The 16,624-nt window shown below is 42.3% G+C and overlaps 2 protein-coding genes across 2 annotated transcripts; one reads left to right on the top strand and one right to left on the bottom strand.

Moving 5' to 3' along the window:
- The first annotated feature begins 1,810 nt into the window (after positions 1–1,810).
- LOC130906463 (protein-tyrosine sulfotransferase 1-like) lies at positions 1,811–10,971 on the top strand. The gene is made up of 6 exons (XM_057820833.1): positions 1,811–2,025; positions 7,199–7,728; positions 8,959–9,117; positions 9,181–9,434; positions 9,894–10,086; positions 10,147–10,971. Exons 2-6 carry the CDS (start codon positions 7,321–7,323, stop codon positions 10,171–10,173), a joined length of 1,041 nt encoding a protein of 346 aa, XP_057676816.1. The 5' UTR covers positions 1,811–2,025; positions 7,199–7,320; the 3' UTR covers positions 10,174–10,971.
- htatsf1 (HIV-1 Tat specific factor 1) lies at positions 9,732–16,614 on the bottom strand. Its single transcript, XM_057820832.1, has 10 exons — positions 16,410–16,614; positions 15,764–15,919; positions 15,503–15,698; positions 13,609–13,656; positions 13,375–13,529; positions 13,135–13,298; positions 12,975–13,071; positions 12,816–12,905; positions 12,610–12,747; positions 9,732–11,725 (listed from the first exon to the last, which is right to left on the bottom strand). Exons 1-10 carry the CDS (start codon positions 16,410–16,412, stop codon positions 11,492–11,494), a joined length of 1,281 nt encoding a protein of 426 aa, XP_057676815.1. The 5' UTR covers positions 16,413–16,614; the 3' UTR covers positions 9,732–11,491.
- Between the last annotated feature and the right edge of the window lie 10 nt (positions 16,615–16,624).

Here is a 16,624-nt window from a genome sequence, read left to right as displayed (position 1 = left end):
CACACAAGGTAATGGGGAACAGGTGGAACCAATTAGTGATTAGTGAGGACAAGTCCTCTGAAAAAAGGAGGAAAAGACTTACAAAATAAAGCAGGAAATGACCATGACAAGACAAACCTCACCATGGTGTGACAGGTACAGAAGTACTGTATTTGTTTATTATAACAATAAATCAACACTATGGCATTAACATTATTAACATTCTGTTAAAGCGATCCATGGATAGAAAGACTTGAAGTTCTTAAAAGATAAATGTTAGTACAAGTTATAGAAATTTTATATTTAAAACCCCTCTTAATGTTTTCGTTTTAATAAAATTTGTAAAATTTTCAAACAAAAAATAAACTAGTAGCTCGCCATTGTTGATGATGATGATGATGTTTTACTTGTATAGCGCTTTTCCACCTTTGAAGGTGGTCAGTAATTACACAATTCTCATGGTGCTGAAACCCATAAAATCAGTCGCACCCAAGCGCCAGCAGAGGGCGACAAAACACAAGTAACAAGTGGACATTACACTGTGCTGTCATTTTAATCTGGTTGAGCGGGGCATGTGCGTTAAATGTGTCAAATATTTTAACGTGATTAGTTTAAAAAATTAATTACCGCCCGTTAACGCGATGATTTTGACAGCCCTAATATATATATATATATATATATACACACACACACACATTTTCATTTTGTTTTTCAATTTTATTTCATTAAAAAAAAGATTGTTGCAGGCAGTATATTCTCTCCGATTTTTAGAATACAATAATTTTACATAACTTAATTCAAGCGAAAGTCACAGTCGATTCACGTGATTTACCGTATTGGCCCGAATATAAGACAATGTTTTTTGCACTGAAATAAGATTGAAAAAGAGGAGGTCGTCTTATAACTGCGGCCTAAAAAAAAACCAAAAAAACTGAGGCCTAGACATATACCCATTCACGACGCTGGATGGCGCCAGTCATCAATGAATCAAATGCTGAACGCGACTCCGGCGGCCAAAGCGAACCCCTGACACGAAGAAGAAAGTGGTAAGAAGGAAAAGAGAAGAAAATACCGGTAATAGAAGAGATAACCGAAAATGGAGAAACTTCGCGACAATTTGGAGAGAAGTGGGTCGAAGATTGGCCAGGTTAACCGGCAGCTCAGGTAAGTTATGACGCAAACTTCAAGTTGATGGTGATAAATGAGGCGGTGTCTTCAAACAACTGCCAAGCGGCTGTGAAATATGGTGTCACAGAGTGTAATGTACGGAGATGGAGAGCTCAAAAAGATCGCCTAAAAAATGCTCACAGTCAGAGTAAAGCTTTCCGTGGTCGTTTCTGTATAAAAATTAATTTGGTGTTCAAAAAGTCTTTTTTCAAACTTGAGTCTTGAAAAAGAGGGGGTCGTCTTATAATCGGGGGCGTCTTATATTCGGGCCAATACGGTACTTTCCGAGCAACACAAACTAAACCGGCGGCCCGGATCTGGCTCTTGGGCCGCCAGTTTGAGACCCCTGTTTTATCTAGCTATCACGTCATGGGTACTTAATTGCTGGAAAAAGGAGTATGAATTGCAGTTATTTTTACAATAAAGTTGGAAGTTAATCACTTATGGTGTTTGCTGTTGGAAAATATGATGGTCGTGCATTTAGAGAGAACATCGCAATCGATGAGCGCCAATCTTTACGGTCTCAAGTGCGGAAGTGGAGAAAAAAATGAGTTCTACTATGGCGGAATTGCCATTTAAAGGTTCGACCAATGGGAGGGCTCCAAAAAAGCGCTCGTCCAATCGGCGCCGAGCTATCATAAGCGGGCTGCAAGGCTCCTTTTCTGCCTTTTTTCCTCGTCCACACAGTGCGGACTTGCTAGTCGACTCGACAGCAGCGCCGCCTGCCTGCAGCTCGGCGGCTGGAAACTTCGCGGGGCTCCGGCTCGCTTTTCACGCCGCTTCTTCATGACTAGACGGCCGTGGCATTTCCGCCTTCACAACGCTGAGAGGTCCCGGACGCTTCTGCTTCAGCGTCTTTTTCTTCGGCGGGAGGGTCGGGTGAGTCGAGTCCATCCTAATGTTTGTGTCGAGCTTGCGACGCCTTGTAGCGGCTAACTAGCTCATTTAGAAGCTGTTTTTCTGACCGCTTCGTTGCGTTTTCCGGGCCGGGCCTGGCCTTTTGGCCCGCGGTGTTTCGCCTGGGGGTTCGTTGCCGACAGGATGGGTCACGCTGCCGTTCCAGATGTGCCTCTGGTGGCCACCAGGCCTCGACGAGGAGCCTTGACCCAAATTGACCTGTTGATGGCGCTGCTTATAAATCACTTTTGACATCGTATCGAGGAACACACGTTCACTAATATTTGGAACAGATCCGTGTGGTCTTGTCTTTTATAAAGGGTTAAATCATGTTTGGGAGCCTTCTGAAAGCTAAAAAAGTGGTAGTTCTAATGAAAACGAAACTCCTCAGATAACATATGACTATACTTCAGGGCCGTTCCCGACCAATTTGGTACCCTAGGCAACATATTTATTGGCGCCCCCCCTCCACTATTTTCACCACATATATTTAAACACTCACACTGAAAAAGCACGTTATCTCTTTGTAATTTATTATATAAAAACCGACAACGAACAAGTACAGAAGTTAAAAAATGCTGTAATAACTATTCAAAAGCTCAAATGAAAACACTTAAAAAACAAATGCATAAATAAATTACAATTGTTATTACAATATAGGGCTGCAGCTATCGAATATTTTAGTAGTCGATTAATCGATGGACTAGTTAGTTCGAATAATCGAGTAATCGGATAAACATGAAAAATTAAAAATACCTGAGCTGAGCCTCAAACTGTATAATTTTTTTTTAAATGAGGATTTATGTACAACAAAAGAAAATTGGCTAACTTGCATAGAAAAGTCAGCTAGCGTAAATGCTATAAAATGCTAAAGTTTTTTTTACAATGCTCTTAACAAATGGTTCAAACACATATTCCCACAAAAAAACGGCTATACCTATAAACCAAATTAGAAATGCAATAAAAAGCATTAGCTCAAACAAAAACTTAGCTTACGTTGGTCTTAACAGAGAGCGGGTTGCATTCAGCCATGTGAAAAGAGGCAGACCAGAGGGCAGTGTATCCACCCTAATCAATAAAACTAAATGCAAACACTTTCAAAATAAACCATTACAGCGTCACTTTAATTAAACGAATACTCGAAGCAACAAAATTTAATTCGAATATTTTTTTCTAATCGAATACTCGAGTTAATCGATTAATCATTGCAGCACTATCATATATATATATATATATGATTAACACCCACCCACACAAACCTATATAAAGACTAACAGAACACTTCACACTGCAACTTTTTTTTTCACCTTGACTTATAACCTTACTCACCTTGTCTTCACTGATGCAAAAGCATCTATTGCACTTTCATATGACAGTTGTTTTGGAAGGTGCACTTCTTTCCTGGACTTGGTGCTGATGTGGATAAGTTCACTGTAAAAGATGGCCCAGGATTTACAGAGGGAGAAAGAAAATATTTCAGAAGAGCATCTACAAAGAGAAGAAAGTGGAATGTTACATTGTATTAGTCAAATAGCTGTTGATCGTGAAACCAGCATGACATAACCATAATAGCGCCTAAATTCTTGCAGCCTACTGTACTTGTCTATTGGATCCGGCCACTATCTTTGATGGGCGTAGTTAAAAGAAAATAAATTCTTGAAGCACGGCAACTACACAGGACTATCCAATAATAATGAATTAAATAATATATGATACCCAAAAAAATAAATAAATTGAATACGTTTTTACATGAATGTGATTGCCCTTTTAATGAATTAATGACAGATTTAATTGCAAATGTTTGCATTTGAATCCGTGGCACTTTTAGTCCCCAATACCACAGAACTTTGAAATTATTATTTCCATATTTAATGGTGTATTTATTTAATTACCTTGGCACTTTTAGGCAAGGCAAATTTATTTGAAAAGCACAATTTAACACAAGGTAAAAGTGGTTCACATCACATGAAAATAAGCAAGACAATTTTAGTCTCCCACACACAAATTTCTCCAAAATTGGAGGGGGAGTAGATTTAACTGAAACTAATCCACATCTGGCTGAATACTGAAAATATTTATAAAACAACAGTTAATGATACAGTATAATTTTGCTTTAGCACCAAGTCATATAAGCTCTATGTAAATAACCACTAGTCTACGTACTTATGCTGTTTAAAAAAATTATCACAACAAACCTCTGTTTTTCTTCACGTCTTTGCTGTCTTCTTTTTCTTCTGACCAGAAGGGCTTTTGTCTCTTCATGAAGTTGACTTGTCACCGTAACGTCGCTCAATTGCGGAGGCTAAAAATAGTAAACTTCTGGTAGCTTGCTGGTCTGCTGGGTGATGAGACTAGGGTCCGTGGTGAAATTATCGTATCACAGGAAAAAGTGAAACGGGCAGAAGGCACACTAGAAAAATGATTTCATTTTTATTTAAAGACTTATTATGAACTGTTTTGTTGTTCTTTTATTGTTTTGTATAATTGTTTGAATACTGCTTTCATCAAATATTATTTGAATATTTTTCTTGACGCCTTTTTGGACGCTGGTGCGCCCTCAGGCAGTTGCTTAAATTGCTTTATTGGCGGCGCGGGTCTGCTATACTTGTTGGAGCTCAAATAAGAATTTCTAGGGCAAAGCCGCCACACAAAGATTTTTGGAGGTGCTAAAATTGTGGTCTGGTATTGAGGACGATAGATGTCCAATACATATGAAGAGGGAGTGGCTGACAGCGGATGATCAAGTTAAAAACGGCAATTTATGCGATACCGGGGGGGGGGGGGGGGGGGGGGCTATGGTATGTTGTGATATATTAAGATATTAGAACTAGAACAATTTTCACCAGATAACTTGAATAGCTCTATTTGGGATAGGCCTGAACGATATTAGAAAAAAATAACATTGCAATTTATCAAGGGCGTAGGTTTGCATAGGGACGGTAGGGACATAACATAACTTTTCAGGATGCTCAAATTGTCTCCACCAACTTTAAAGCAACCCTATTTGCATTATAAAATAAGTTCAGTTGTATAGTTCATTTACATGGTCTTCCAATATGTTGTAAGGACAGAATTGACCCTACCGTTAATAAGTGAATTATTTTCATTATGTTTATTCTTACAATTACCCCTTTTCCCTTGCTGAATGTGCAGGTCTTTTCTCCTTAAACGCACTTTTGATTGGCTGATGACTTGACCCCCCCCCCCCCCCCCCAAACACACACACTCACATACCCGACATAAATATGTCAGCCACATGCTGCCTCCTCTGCTCTCTTCGAAGAAGAGTGATATTGGAAGTTTTTTTTTTTTTTTTCTGCCAGCAGCAGCCACTGTAACTAATGTGAAAAGACTTCAATCTCGTGGAGGTGGGGAAGACACCACTAAATTTGCTACTGAAAGTCCGACCTGCATCAGATTTAGCATAATATTAAATTGTGTGAACTTGTTAACCTGCAAAACTCTTGGAGGAAGCTGCTTAGAGAGGTGTTTTCTGTTGTAAACCTTCATTAACTGTGAGAAATGTAGTTTTTCCCATAATTGCTCAACACACTGATGCGCTTTAGAGATGAAAACAAGGGGGAAGAAGGTGAAAGACGCAACCAAATAAAGCAATGTATTACTTTTGTGGTGAAGGACAATGTAGGCTAACATGATGTTCCATAGGTTAAAATCAGATACTTATTCTGGAAGTATTCAAAATGTTTTAATTTTTATTTTAGTAGTTTTTGAAAACAAAGGTTTGAATTGAACGGTGTATCACCTGAACCAATACACATGACAGTTATTATAAGTCAATACAGATTTATTTTGCATTGATCATTTAGCCTATTAATTAGGTTCATATTTGTGGGAAATGTAGCCCAAACCCCCGTTCAACCAATCTGTTTGGTCTAGTTAATGTCCCGTACCCAGCAAAAAGTGTACATGCAGGTTATGCTGACATATCGTCCCTACCAATGTTGAGACCAAACCTATGCCCTTGCGATATATATTGCCAAGGATCCACACATATTTTTTTCATTGGTTGCACAAAATGTAGGCGCACACACATTTTTCATTGCATCACCTTTACCTCCATATTTTTAATCACCCTCATTCATATAATTCCTTCATTCATCTTCTTTGCTTCACTGGCCAGATCAAAGCTACAAAACTGTCAATCATTGTTAACGTTAAGTACCAACGGCAGCTGCACTGGTGACCAAGAAAAACAGTTTGGTCGCACTGCTTAGCAGCAGGGAGGGTGAGAGGCTGTGGGGCTGTACGAGCATGAAGCAGAAAAACTTTTTTTAAATAAAAAATCGGATACATTTTACCCAATTCCGATCCTGTGAAAAATGGCGCGATCGGCTCGATTTCTGATCACGCGATCGGATCAGCAACAGCCCTTTTAAAGTTGTTTAATCCAGGCTTGCTGTATATAAAAGGGATCCCGGAGCTGCATGCTTGTTGCTTTTATGAAATAAAACAAAAGTTTACGTGTTCCAAAAAAAAAAAAAACACACATCCTGCACATCCTACAATGTTAGTGCTGCGCATGCGCACATTGCGATGTTCTAACGATATATTGTGAGAGCCTAATTTCTGTTTACTTGGCTAATCCTTGATATATTTGACGTCTATCGCTGTCAATGGTTGGCACTGACCCAGCTACGATCCAAATATCAGGACAAATTGAGATTGAACACTTCAGGATCATTTTAGCAGACTTAATCTTGCATTTTTCATTGTTTGGTAAGGGACATTACAAATGTTTTTGAATTTGGATCCCTTTAATCTTCATCTGACCACGCTTAATGCTCTACTGGGTTCTTAATCCAGTGAGCACAGAGTGTTACATTGTCGTAGTTGAAAAAGGAGGAAGCGGATTCAAAAGTGATGTTAGCACTCAGCAGCGGAGTAAAAATAAGGAAGTATGCGGTTCTCCCAGGTCGATCGAAATGTGATCCCCGCCTCTGCCAAACTGTCAATAAGAGTGAAATAGCATGACGTACATAATTAATGGCGGTGTCATGAACTTTGAATTAATTCCCTGGAGATGGCGGCAAGAGCTCAGATCACTGCTTCTCAGGAATGTTCTGGAGAACTTTGAAGTGGGTTAGTTCCACACTGCTGGTCACGTGACGCAAACAGCCTCTTTTTGTTGTTTCAGGAGGACACGATGGACGTGACCCGTCCCGCCAGCCTGGCAGGAAGCCTCCCCGCCCTCACCTGAGCGTCCCGGCAGGCCCGGAACCTTCCAGCAGAACTTTGCGAGCGCGCGCCCTGACAAAAATGCGAGTAAGCCGCTCCAATGTTCTGCTGGGCTGCGTCCTCCTCTGCTCGGCCTCCTTGCTCTACCTAGGCCTGAGCGGGCTGGACTGCCCCACCAAAAGTCAGCGCTCCCGCTGGTCGGCACTCCGCCGAAGCTCGGCTAATCCCAACGCCTCGCTGAACGAACGCCTTCCCGAGGACACGCCCCTCATATTCATCGGTGGGTTCCCCCGCAGCGGCACCACACTGATGCGGGTCATGCTGGATGCCCACAAGGCTGTCCGCTGCGGGGAGGAGACCCGTGTCATCCCGCGGCTACTCACCATGCGAGCGTCCTGGAGCCGCTCCGTCAAGGAGCGCATACGCCTGGACGAAGCCGGCGTCACCGACCAGGTCCTTGACACAGCCGTGCGCGCCTTCCTATTAGAGGTGATGTCATCACACTCTTAACTAATCGGCTGCAATAGATGTTAAAAGGGATTTTAAGATTGAGATCATAGTTCGGGAAAAAATGGAAATTCGATCTCTGTGATCTGCAGTGTCATTTAATCGCTCAAATGCCGTGCAAATGCAAATTGACTAATTTGTCAAATAGCTAACAGTCCCTGCGAGAGTTCAATGTTAATGGTTTTCAAGCTAAACCGTAAACAAAGAAAATGACACATACAGTGCATTAAAGAATACAAGACACTTCAAATTTGATCCCTTTAAAATCTTAATACCAACTGAAGATAACATTAACAAACAGTTAATTTCATGGCTCTATTTAACTCTCAAACCCATGAATATCCAAATTCACACGAGTAAATGTTCTACTTTGTTACTGTCAGTGAACCACTACTGCCTCCCAGTGGCCAAGGTGTGCGCATACAAACATTTTAGTCCTGTCTTTGGTAACCCAACCCAACATCATGCAAGCTTGCCGTATTTTTCGGACTATAAGTCGGGGTTTTTTTTCATAGTTTGGCTGGGGGTGCGACTTATATTCAGGAGCGACTTATGTGTGAAATCATTAACACATTGTGATATCATTTCACATATTATTTTGGTGTTTTGGAGTGACACTGATGGTTTTGTAAACTTGTTAGCATGTTCTTTATTCTGTTATCTGAATAACTCTTAATAGCTATGGCCACGTTCGCGTTCTGCCTTTGGCAATGTGTGTTCAATTGTATTATTGACTTTTTTATATTGAAATGCATTCTTTTAGTTTGTCTGTTAGCTTTTAACAGCACCTTATTTACGTTGATGCGAACCTGTTTGGTATCGAGGATGAAATTCATTCCGCAAATTATACGGATGTCAAGCATCGCCATTTGGGAGTTTACCTCGCTGTATAGCCAGGACCAAGCCATAGCCTCCTGGTGAGGACAGTATATTCGCATTTCGTTGTTCATGCACTGTACTTATTCAGCATGTTGTTCTCTATTGTATTTTTATATTAAGTTGCCTTTCAAGATGACAGATCTGTTCAATGTGTTGGATTTTATCAAGTAAATGTCCCCCAAAATGTGACTTATACTCCGGTGCGACTTCTATGTTTTTTTTCTCTTCGTTGGGCATTTTATGGCTGGTGCGACTAATACTCAGGTGCGACTTGTAGTCCGAAAAATACAGTACTCTTTTTCTTTGCATCATTGTTGTTTGTGCTGCACGCAGGTAATCGTGGGCCACGGCGAGCCAGCCCCCCGTCTGTGCAACAAAGACCCATTCGCCTTGAAGTCGCTCACGTACTTAGCTCACATCTTCCCCAAGAGCAAGTTTGTGCTGATGGTGCGCGACGGACGCGCTTCCATACACTCAGTCATCTCACGCAAGGTGGGTCCACGTTGTCCATCCACCTTCGGTCACGGCGTCTAAATCGAACGGCGCCATCTTTAGGTTACCATTTCGGGTTTCGATCTGAACAACCCGCGCGACTGCCTGAGCAAATGGAGCAACGCTGTGGAGACCATGTTCAACCAGTGTGTGGCGGCGGGACACGAGCGCTGCTTGCCGGTGCGCTATGAGCACTTGGTGCTGCAGCCCGAGCAGGAGATGAGGAAGCTGCTGCGCTTCCTGGAGCTTCAGTGGGACCCGGCCGTCCTGCACCACGAGGAGCTCATCGGCAAAGCCGGCGGGGTCTCCCTGTCCAAGTAAGACCCGGCATCCAGTCTCCTTATTGGTTGAGTGGGTTAGGGTTCATCAGACAAAGATAAATCGAGTGAAAGTGTTTTCCAAAAATTGTTGAATAGCAATTAGCACACAGGGCTATGCTGCTTTGAATCAGTATTCCTCCCCTTAAGAAATAAACAAATTAAAAGCACATTTTAGTAGTGTGATTCCAATTTTGTGGATGATTCACTGCCACCCTACCATTTCAAGTGGAATGGCCGTTTACTAGTGACAAAGACAATGAGATGAACACCAAAATCAGCAGTTATCAATGCAACAGTGCAGTTCAGGTTTACATATGTTTATCTTTATTTCTCATGGTTGTGTGAGTAGATACCGTAAGACTTCCTAGATGTACAAAAGTTCGTAGATATTTTCTTCAAATTGTGCATGACTATTCTGGCTCACACTTTTCCGTTATTTTTGGGCACATCTGGCAGGGTTGAGCGCTCTACCGACCAGGTGGTGAAGCCGGTGAACACAGACGCACTGGCCAAGTGGGTGGGCCACATCCCCGATGACGTCGTGGAGCACATGGCCGAGGTGGCTCCCATGTTGGCTCGACTGGGCTACGACCCACGTGCCAACCCGCCAGACTATGCCCGCGCACCTTCGCTCTCCAACCCCGCACTGGTAAAATTTGAATCTTTGGGAATCTTGCGTATATTCGTGACCTTTCTTTGTTCTTGGAAGGTGGCGGAACCTTCTGGACTCGGCTAGAGAACCAAACAGGGCACCAGAACCTTCAACACAATCGCCTTGTGGACCTGAGACGCACTTCCCGTCGCACCCGCCACGCCTCGTTGACATCATTCTGCCTTGTCCCGCCCCCTTCTTCATCTGTGGACTCTTACGCCAACAGCGCCGCCACGGGTCTGGCAGCGTCAGAACCACTCGTTGGACGTTTTTAAAACTTTTTAATAAATTATTCCGAGACCAATGGACGCTCGACGGAGCTCGTCTGTACGTCACATGCTCACTCTCATTATCGGTCTCCATTGTTGCCAACAATAAACAGGTGACAAGTAAGACTAATTTATTTAGTGGCTAATTGCTATCACCAGATCTTTTTAGCACACGTGTCAAAAAGTGGGTCCACTTCCTGTTTCTTGCTGTATGATCGCGGACCAACATCACAACTTTCACAAGCTTGTTTACATGATTCCCTCCTTAACAGAAACTGATAATACAGCACTGTCCTCATATACGAACACCTTGACTTATGAGTTTTCTGAGGTACGCAGCACTAAATGTAATTTCATCACCGATACCACTGAGTGGTGGCAAGAAAGCTCCCTCAATTCATGTTGCTTTCCTTGCAGTGGAAGGACTAAAGAGCCATAAAGCTGCTTTGCCAACCGTTAATCAAGAACAAGGACAATATGTTAGGTACAAATAGGTTTTGTGCTCACTTTGTTTTTGTGGCTGCTGGAACAGATGATTTTTCATTTCAATGGGGAAATATGATTTAATATACAAGCATAGTTGTAAAACAAATTAAACTTGGATGTCAATGCAGCACTGTAGTTGTCTATTTTAACACATTGGCTGCCATGGACGGTGATCGACGTCCAAACATTTGAACTGGTTATGGCTAGCAGCCACTGCCTGTTGTAATGGATTGAATGTCTATCACCGTTAATGGCACTGAAACATGCCTGCAAACATAAAACCTCCACATGGATGCAGTTTGCTCATTCACTACCAAAGCCAATCTGTCTGCTCTGAAAACTGTCACTAAAAGAGTTAATGGTGTGGGGGTGGCGGACCTTCCCGATTCAAGAAAACACCAAGTGATAAATGCTTGGTATTCTCCAAATGGCGCCAAAGCAATATCTTAAGTTAGGGCGATGGGAGGAGCTAGAAATGGATTTCGTCAGTTAGTACGAAACAATTTGCCTTGCTGCATCTTGAGGTAATGACAAACCTTGGCGGATGGGGTTTGGCTCCTGCACGATCAATCGTGCGGCTGGGATGATACGATCAGTCAGATGTGCTAAAGTGACGAGTGGAGATCCTCAATTAACGCCGTCTCTGCTTAAGCTTCCTCCTCGTCGCTTCCCGCCAAGCTGCTGTCTGTCGACTTGGCTTCCTCGTCTTCCTTTTTTCCCTTTTTTTCATCGTGCGATGGTTGCGGGATAGCAGGTGCATCGCCCGCCACCTTTGTGGCGCCCTCTGGCGGAAGGGCGGGACCCCCGGCCGGCTCCGCCCCCTCCAGGAAGGAGGACCAACCTTTGAGACGTTCTTCACGTTCGCGGCTTGTCTCCTCCACCTTTTATGTATTAAGGGAAAGCGTCACCATGGCAACCAGATTAAGACTAAAAATTTGTTGTGAATAAAAAGTGTAGAAATTTACATTTGTTTGACATTGTTATTTTAACAAAAAAGATGAGCAAAATACACAATTGAAATTTTTGTTTTCATCGTGTTATGGTAGAATATTCATTTTTTTTCTATAGAGTAATTTTATGGTAAATGGACAGTATTTATATAGCGCATTTATCTACATGATTACTATGCCCAAAGCGCTTTACATTAGCACACATTCACACACCAATGGTGCTGATGCCATTGGGGGCAAATTAGGGTTCGGTGCCTTACCCAAGGGCACTTCAACAGTGGGCAGTCATAGCCGGGAATCGAACTGATGACCCTTCAGTCCCAGAACAACTCCAGCTACCAACTGCGCCACGGCTTCTAATCATTGGTTTTTCTGTTGAAAATCAAGTTTTGGGAGAAATTTTATACTTGAGTGCCACGCCAAATTTCTTTGTTAACAACGTTCTTGCTGACAATGACAAAGTTTTATTCTATTTTAAGTAAAGCTGTTTCTAAAAATATAATACAAATACTTGAATATTAACATTTTAATTCAATAAATGCTTAATTCACCGGAAATACATTTCTATACCACATTGGTTTATTTTACTGCATAACTGGCAACTGGATTTATTATGATTAAATTTAAATATAATTATAGTTTTATTTTTTTTCTTCATCATCATTAATTTGATCTTTGATTCATTGTAAAAAAAAAAAAAATTGTAAAGTTTTACAAATATTAAAAAAAACGTAACATTCAAGATTTATCAATTTGTTCAATTTCCATTCCAAAGCCAAATTCCAAGTTTTGCCTGACGAGCAGTGAGCGGCCACCTGATAGTCTGTGCTCCCGTCCCAAAGTTCGGCGCTGAGCTGGCGTCCGCCGAACCAGCGTCCGTGGAAGGATGCGATGCAGGCGTCGGCTGCCGGTTGCTCCTTGAAAGCCACCGATGCCACGCCGTCCGGGTGGCGCTAGCAAATCACACTCAGATTTAGCGATTGCCTCAAGCGCGCAGTCGGCCAAGTGGGCGAGCACTCACGTCAAACAGGATGACCTTCTTGACCTCGCCGAACTTGTCGCACTCGGAGCGAAGGTCGTCACGATACTCGTTCAGGACCAGAGGGTCCTCCTGAAACACGTCCACATGTACACATACAGTTTGTAAATGTGCCTTTTGTTGGATTGTCTGTGTGTTAACCTCAAAGTCGCTGGGATGAAACATGTTCCTAATGATGACGACTTTTTCGTGTCGCTTCCTGGCGTCTCCTTGCTTCTCGGGTCTCCAGTCCAACTGTCTGCGTGGACGCGCGCACATGTCAGCATCACAATAACCCACGCACGCACTCTCCCACACGTACTTTTGCTGCTGCTGCATCTTCTTGCGGTACTCCTTATTCTTTTTCTTCTTCTTGCTGGCGTCGTATTGCCCTTTGAGCTCGAAGCGCGCCGCCTCCACGTGCACTTTATAACCCCTGACCTCCGACTCGTCCAGAAGACGCACTGCCAACTCAACAGACTCCCTCTGTGCACACGACACATAAATCATCGTAATGAGCACATTAACGCATTAGTTGATGATCATTGCGCCCTTGAGTGACCTTGAGGTAGCAGCAAAGGCCGTCCCCTTTGAGGTTGCCATCTTTGTCCTTGTAGAGTTTGACTTTGAAATCTTCACTGATGGGGTCCCGCATGACGATGCCGCACTTTGACATCAGCTCCACGAACTCCTCGGGGCTCGTGTCGGGGGGCAGGCCTGCACTCAATTGAGGGCACGCAGACCAATCAGAGCACTGGGAGGACAATGAGAAACGAGTCGAGCGAGGTTTACCCACCAGACACGTACACGTTGGTGTTCTTGGTGTCCTCCATGTCAAACCAGCCTGAAATACACATTATTCAGCATCATCACGGCTGCGCTGCAGTTATGCTGCTCGTTCTTCACAGAGGATAATGACAGTATGACATGTAACCCACACAGGTAAAAATCTTATAACATTATTATTATTTCAATTATAATGATTTTATGCTGTCTTAGCTCATTTGCTCCCAAAAACGTATCAATATGTTCTATTTTTAATTGTTTCAGTGTCCCAAAGATGTATTTGTATGTCTTTTACGGTTTTTTTTTTATTTTTTTATTTTTTTTACAAGAGACATCTCTGGGTTCTGATTCAATTTAGCTCCAAAGCACAAAGCTGAAATTCTATTTTAAAGCAATAAAACTGGCCACTGGATGGCAGTAGCACATTTGGTAAGACCCACAACCCGATTCAACGGCAACTAACGGCCGGGGCGCCGGCGGACGACGACCGAAGGGAGAACAACCTAGAGGACGCCCGGGATGCCAGATGCTGGACGACCAAGCAGAACGACCAGGACCACCAGTGCAGCGGACGATGTCATTGAGTCAGTGCTGCTTGCCGAGCAGACCCCGCAGAGATTCAAAAAAATCCATCTTTATGAGATAGGCAGCGATGAGGGAAAAATTTACCCGGCTGTCGCAGCGACAACAACGTCATCTCTCAGTTAGTTACAGTGGGGCAAATAAGTATTTAGTCAACCACCAATTGTGCAAGTTCTCCTACTTGGAAAGATTAGAGAGGCCTGTAATTGTCAACATGGGTAAACCTCAACCATGAGAAACAGAATGTGGAAAAAAAAAAACAAAATCATATTGTTTGATTTTTAAATAATTTATTTCCAAATTAGAGTGGAAAATAAGTATTTGGTCACCTACAAACAAGCTTCTTCTAACGAGGTCTAACGAGGCTCCACTTGTTACCTGTAATAATGTCACCTGTTTTAACCCATTATAGGTATAAAAGACACCTGTCCACAACCTCAGCCAGTCAAACTCCAAACTCCATTATGGCCAAGACCAAAGAGCTGTCGAAGGATACCAGAGACAAAATTGTAGACCTGCACAAGGGTGGGAGGACTGAATCTGTTGGTACTTGCTACTGTTGCTACTTTTGGTATTCACCAAAAACTTACTTTACACCATGATTTGCGAATAAATTCTTTAAAAATCAAACAATGTGATTTTCTGTTTGTTTTCCACATTCTGTCTCTCATGGTTGAGGTTTAGCAATGTTGACAATTACAGGCCTCTCTAATATTTTCAAGTGGGAGAACTTGCACAATTAGTGGTTGACTAAATACTTATTTGCCCCACTGCATGTGTAAATAAATTCTTACTTTGCCATCAAAAGCTCTATTTGTCTTGTTGTTTATGTTATTTCGTAAAAGGAAAACATTATCCAGATGTTTGGGATGTAACTAAAGCAAAAAACAGCTGTGTTAAAGTCAAAGTTATGTCTGAAATGTATGCTTTCACAAAAAGCTCAATTTCCCTTTTTTTCATCAGAAATTGTAAAATTGCTCAAACTAGGCTATTTTCTAATGCTGATTTCTAAAGAATGGAAAAAGATATAAACTTATGTTTTTTTCCTGCTGAAAGAATAGAGTCCAATCTTTCTTTTGGTGGGTTTCATGTTTATATAGCAATAGAACAGAATTTTCTGTGGGCCCTGCAAAATCAGTCAAAATCCAGTAAAACGGACGGGAGCGAAGGGGGTTGCACCAGTGAAAATCGCTGGAAGTGAATGAGTTAATATAGTCTTCAAATTTAAAACCACTTAAGAACTAATAGATAATTAGATATCTTTACATTTATGCAAAAATATGTATGCTACCGTGACGCTTGTTGACATCCGGCAATGTTACCTGGATCAGCTTTCCTTTTCTCCCCTTTCTGCTTGCCGTCTGCAGCCACACTTGTTTGCTGCTCTGGGATTGGTTCCTTCGTCATCGTCTTTGTCGTCGTTGTCTTTTTCATCTCCATTTCGGAGGCGACACCCGGCTCGCCTTCTTGAGAGAAACCGTAGTTTGCCTGGTAGGCAGCTATGAAATCTTCTGTGACCTGAACGCAATAATAGGGAAAATATCACGTTTCGGTGCTCGCCCAAAATGCTGCCGTCACCGTACCTTGGGGAACCAAGCCTTCTTGTCATGATCCCAGTCGTAAACTGTGCCGTCGGTGTCCGTGTACGTGAACGGATCAGAACCATCCTGGCTCCTCCTGCTGTAGAGCTCCTGAAGGCGCAGCTGCTCCTCAAACTCTTTGTTGGCGTCGCCGCTCATCTGTGTCAGCAATGACGGCATCATCATAATCATTATCAACAGTTAATAACAGATGCCCATATAATTCCAGTGGAGAAAAAAAAAAAAACATAATATTGATTGAGCAAAAACTGCTGACAAAAATAGAATTGATTTATTGTTGGACCTTCAGAAGAACCACTTCATATTTCATGGTACTGTGCTGCTACCGAGTGTAAAATTAGCATGAAACAATGAACAACCTTCTTGACATTGACTCTGTTTATCAAAAATGTACTATCTCTAATAATGTAAGAAACACACTGCCCAGTTTAAGGGCTTATTAAATATTCATAATATATTTCATACTAATTTGGTTTGATTTAGCAGTGACGTGATTTCATTTGCGGGCAAGACGCTGTCAGTGTAAACAAATCTGTGCACATGAGTTATTTTGGTCTCTGTACGTGTTTGCTATTTTTAACACACACACACACTTGATGCTAAATTAGCATTCCTAGGCTAACATTACCATTACACAGCGATGCACGTTCAAATTCCGCTGAGGAAACGGTGCAGATGTGGGCGGTACAAACACCTAGGCGGCAATCATTCTTTTCCACAAAAGGGTTTTAAATTGAATTTCTTGCAACAAAAGACGCAGTTGGAACGTTTAGCTGCTCGCCTAATTCGCGGTGAGGGAGGATTGAATGAAGTACTTCCGGTGTTAGATTTGAACTGCGCGTG

This window comes from Corythoichthys intestinalis, chromosome 18 (assembly GCF_030265065.1).
Source record: "Corythoichthys intestinalis isolate RoL2023-P3 chromosome 18, ASM3026506v1, whole genome shotgun sequence".
In the NCBI taxonomy this organism is placed as follows: Eukaryota; Metazoa; Chordata; class Actinopteri; order Syngnathiformes; family Syngnathidae; genus Corythoichthys; species Corythoichthys intestinalis.
This window is presented reverse-complemented; position numbering and strand designations above follow the sequence as displayed.

What these genes read in the sequence shown, in the direction of transcription:
- LOC130906463 (XM_057820833.1), top strand. Translation starts at nt 7,321, where the DNA reads ATGCGAGTAAGCCGCTCCAATGTTCTGCTGGGCTGCGTCCTCCTCTGC. An exon ending in ACTCAGTCATCTCACGCAAG is followed by an intron (nt 9,118 to 9,180) that starts GTGGGTCCACGT and finishes CGCCATCTTTAG; the next exon opens with GTTACCATTTCGGGTTTCGA. An exon ending in GGCGGGGTCTCCCTGTCCAA is followed by an intron (nt 9,435 to 9,893) that starts GTAAGACCCGGC and finishes CACATCTGGCAG; the next exon opens with GGTTGAGCGCTCTACCGACC.
- htatsf1 (XM_057820832.1), bottom strand. An exon ending in AGAAGGCTTGGTTCCCCAAG is followed by an intron (nt 15,699 to 15,763) that starts GTACGGTGACGG and finishes TATTGCGTTCAG; the next exon opens with GTCACAGAAGATTTCATAGC. An exon ending in TTCATCCCAGCGACTTTGAG is followed by an intron (nt 12,906 to 12,974) that starts GTTAACACACAG and finishes GACGTGTTTCAG; the next exon opens with GAGGACCCTCTGGTCCTGAA.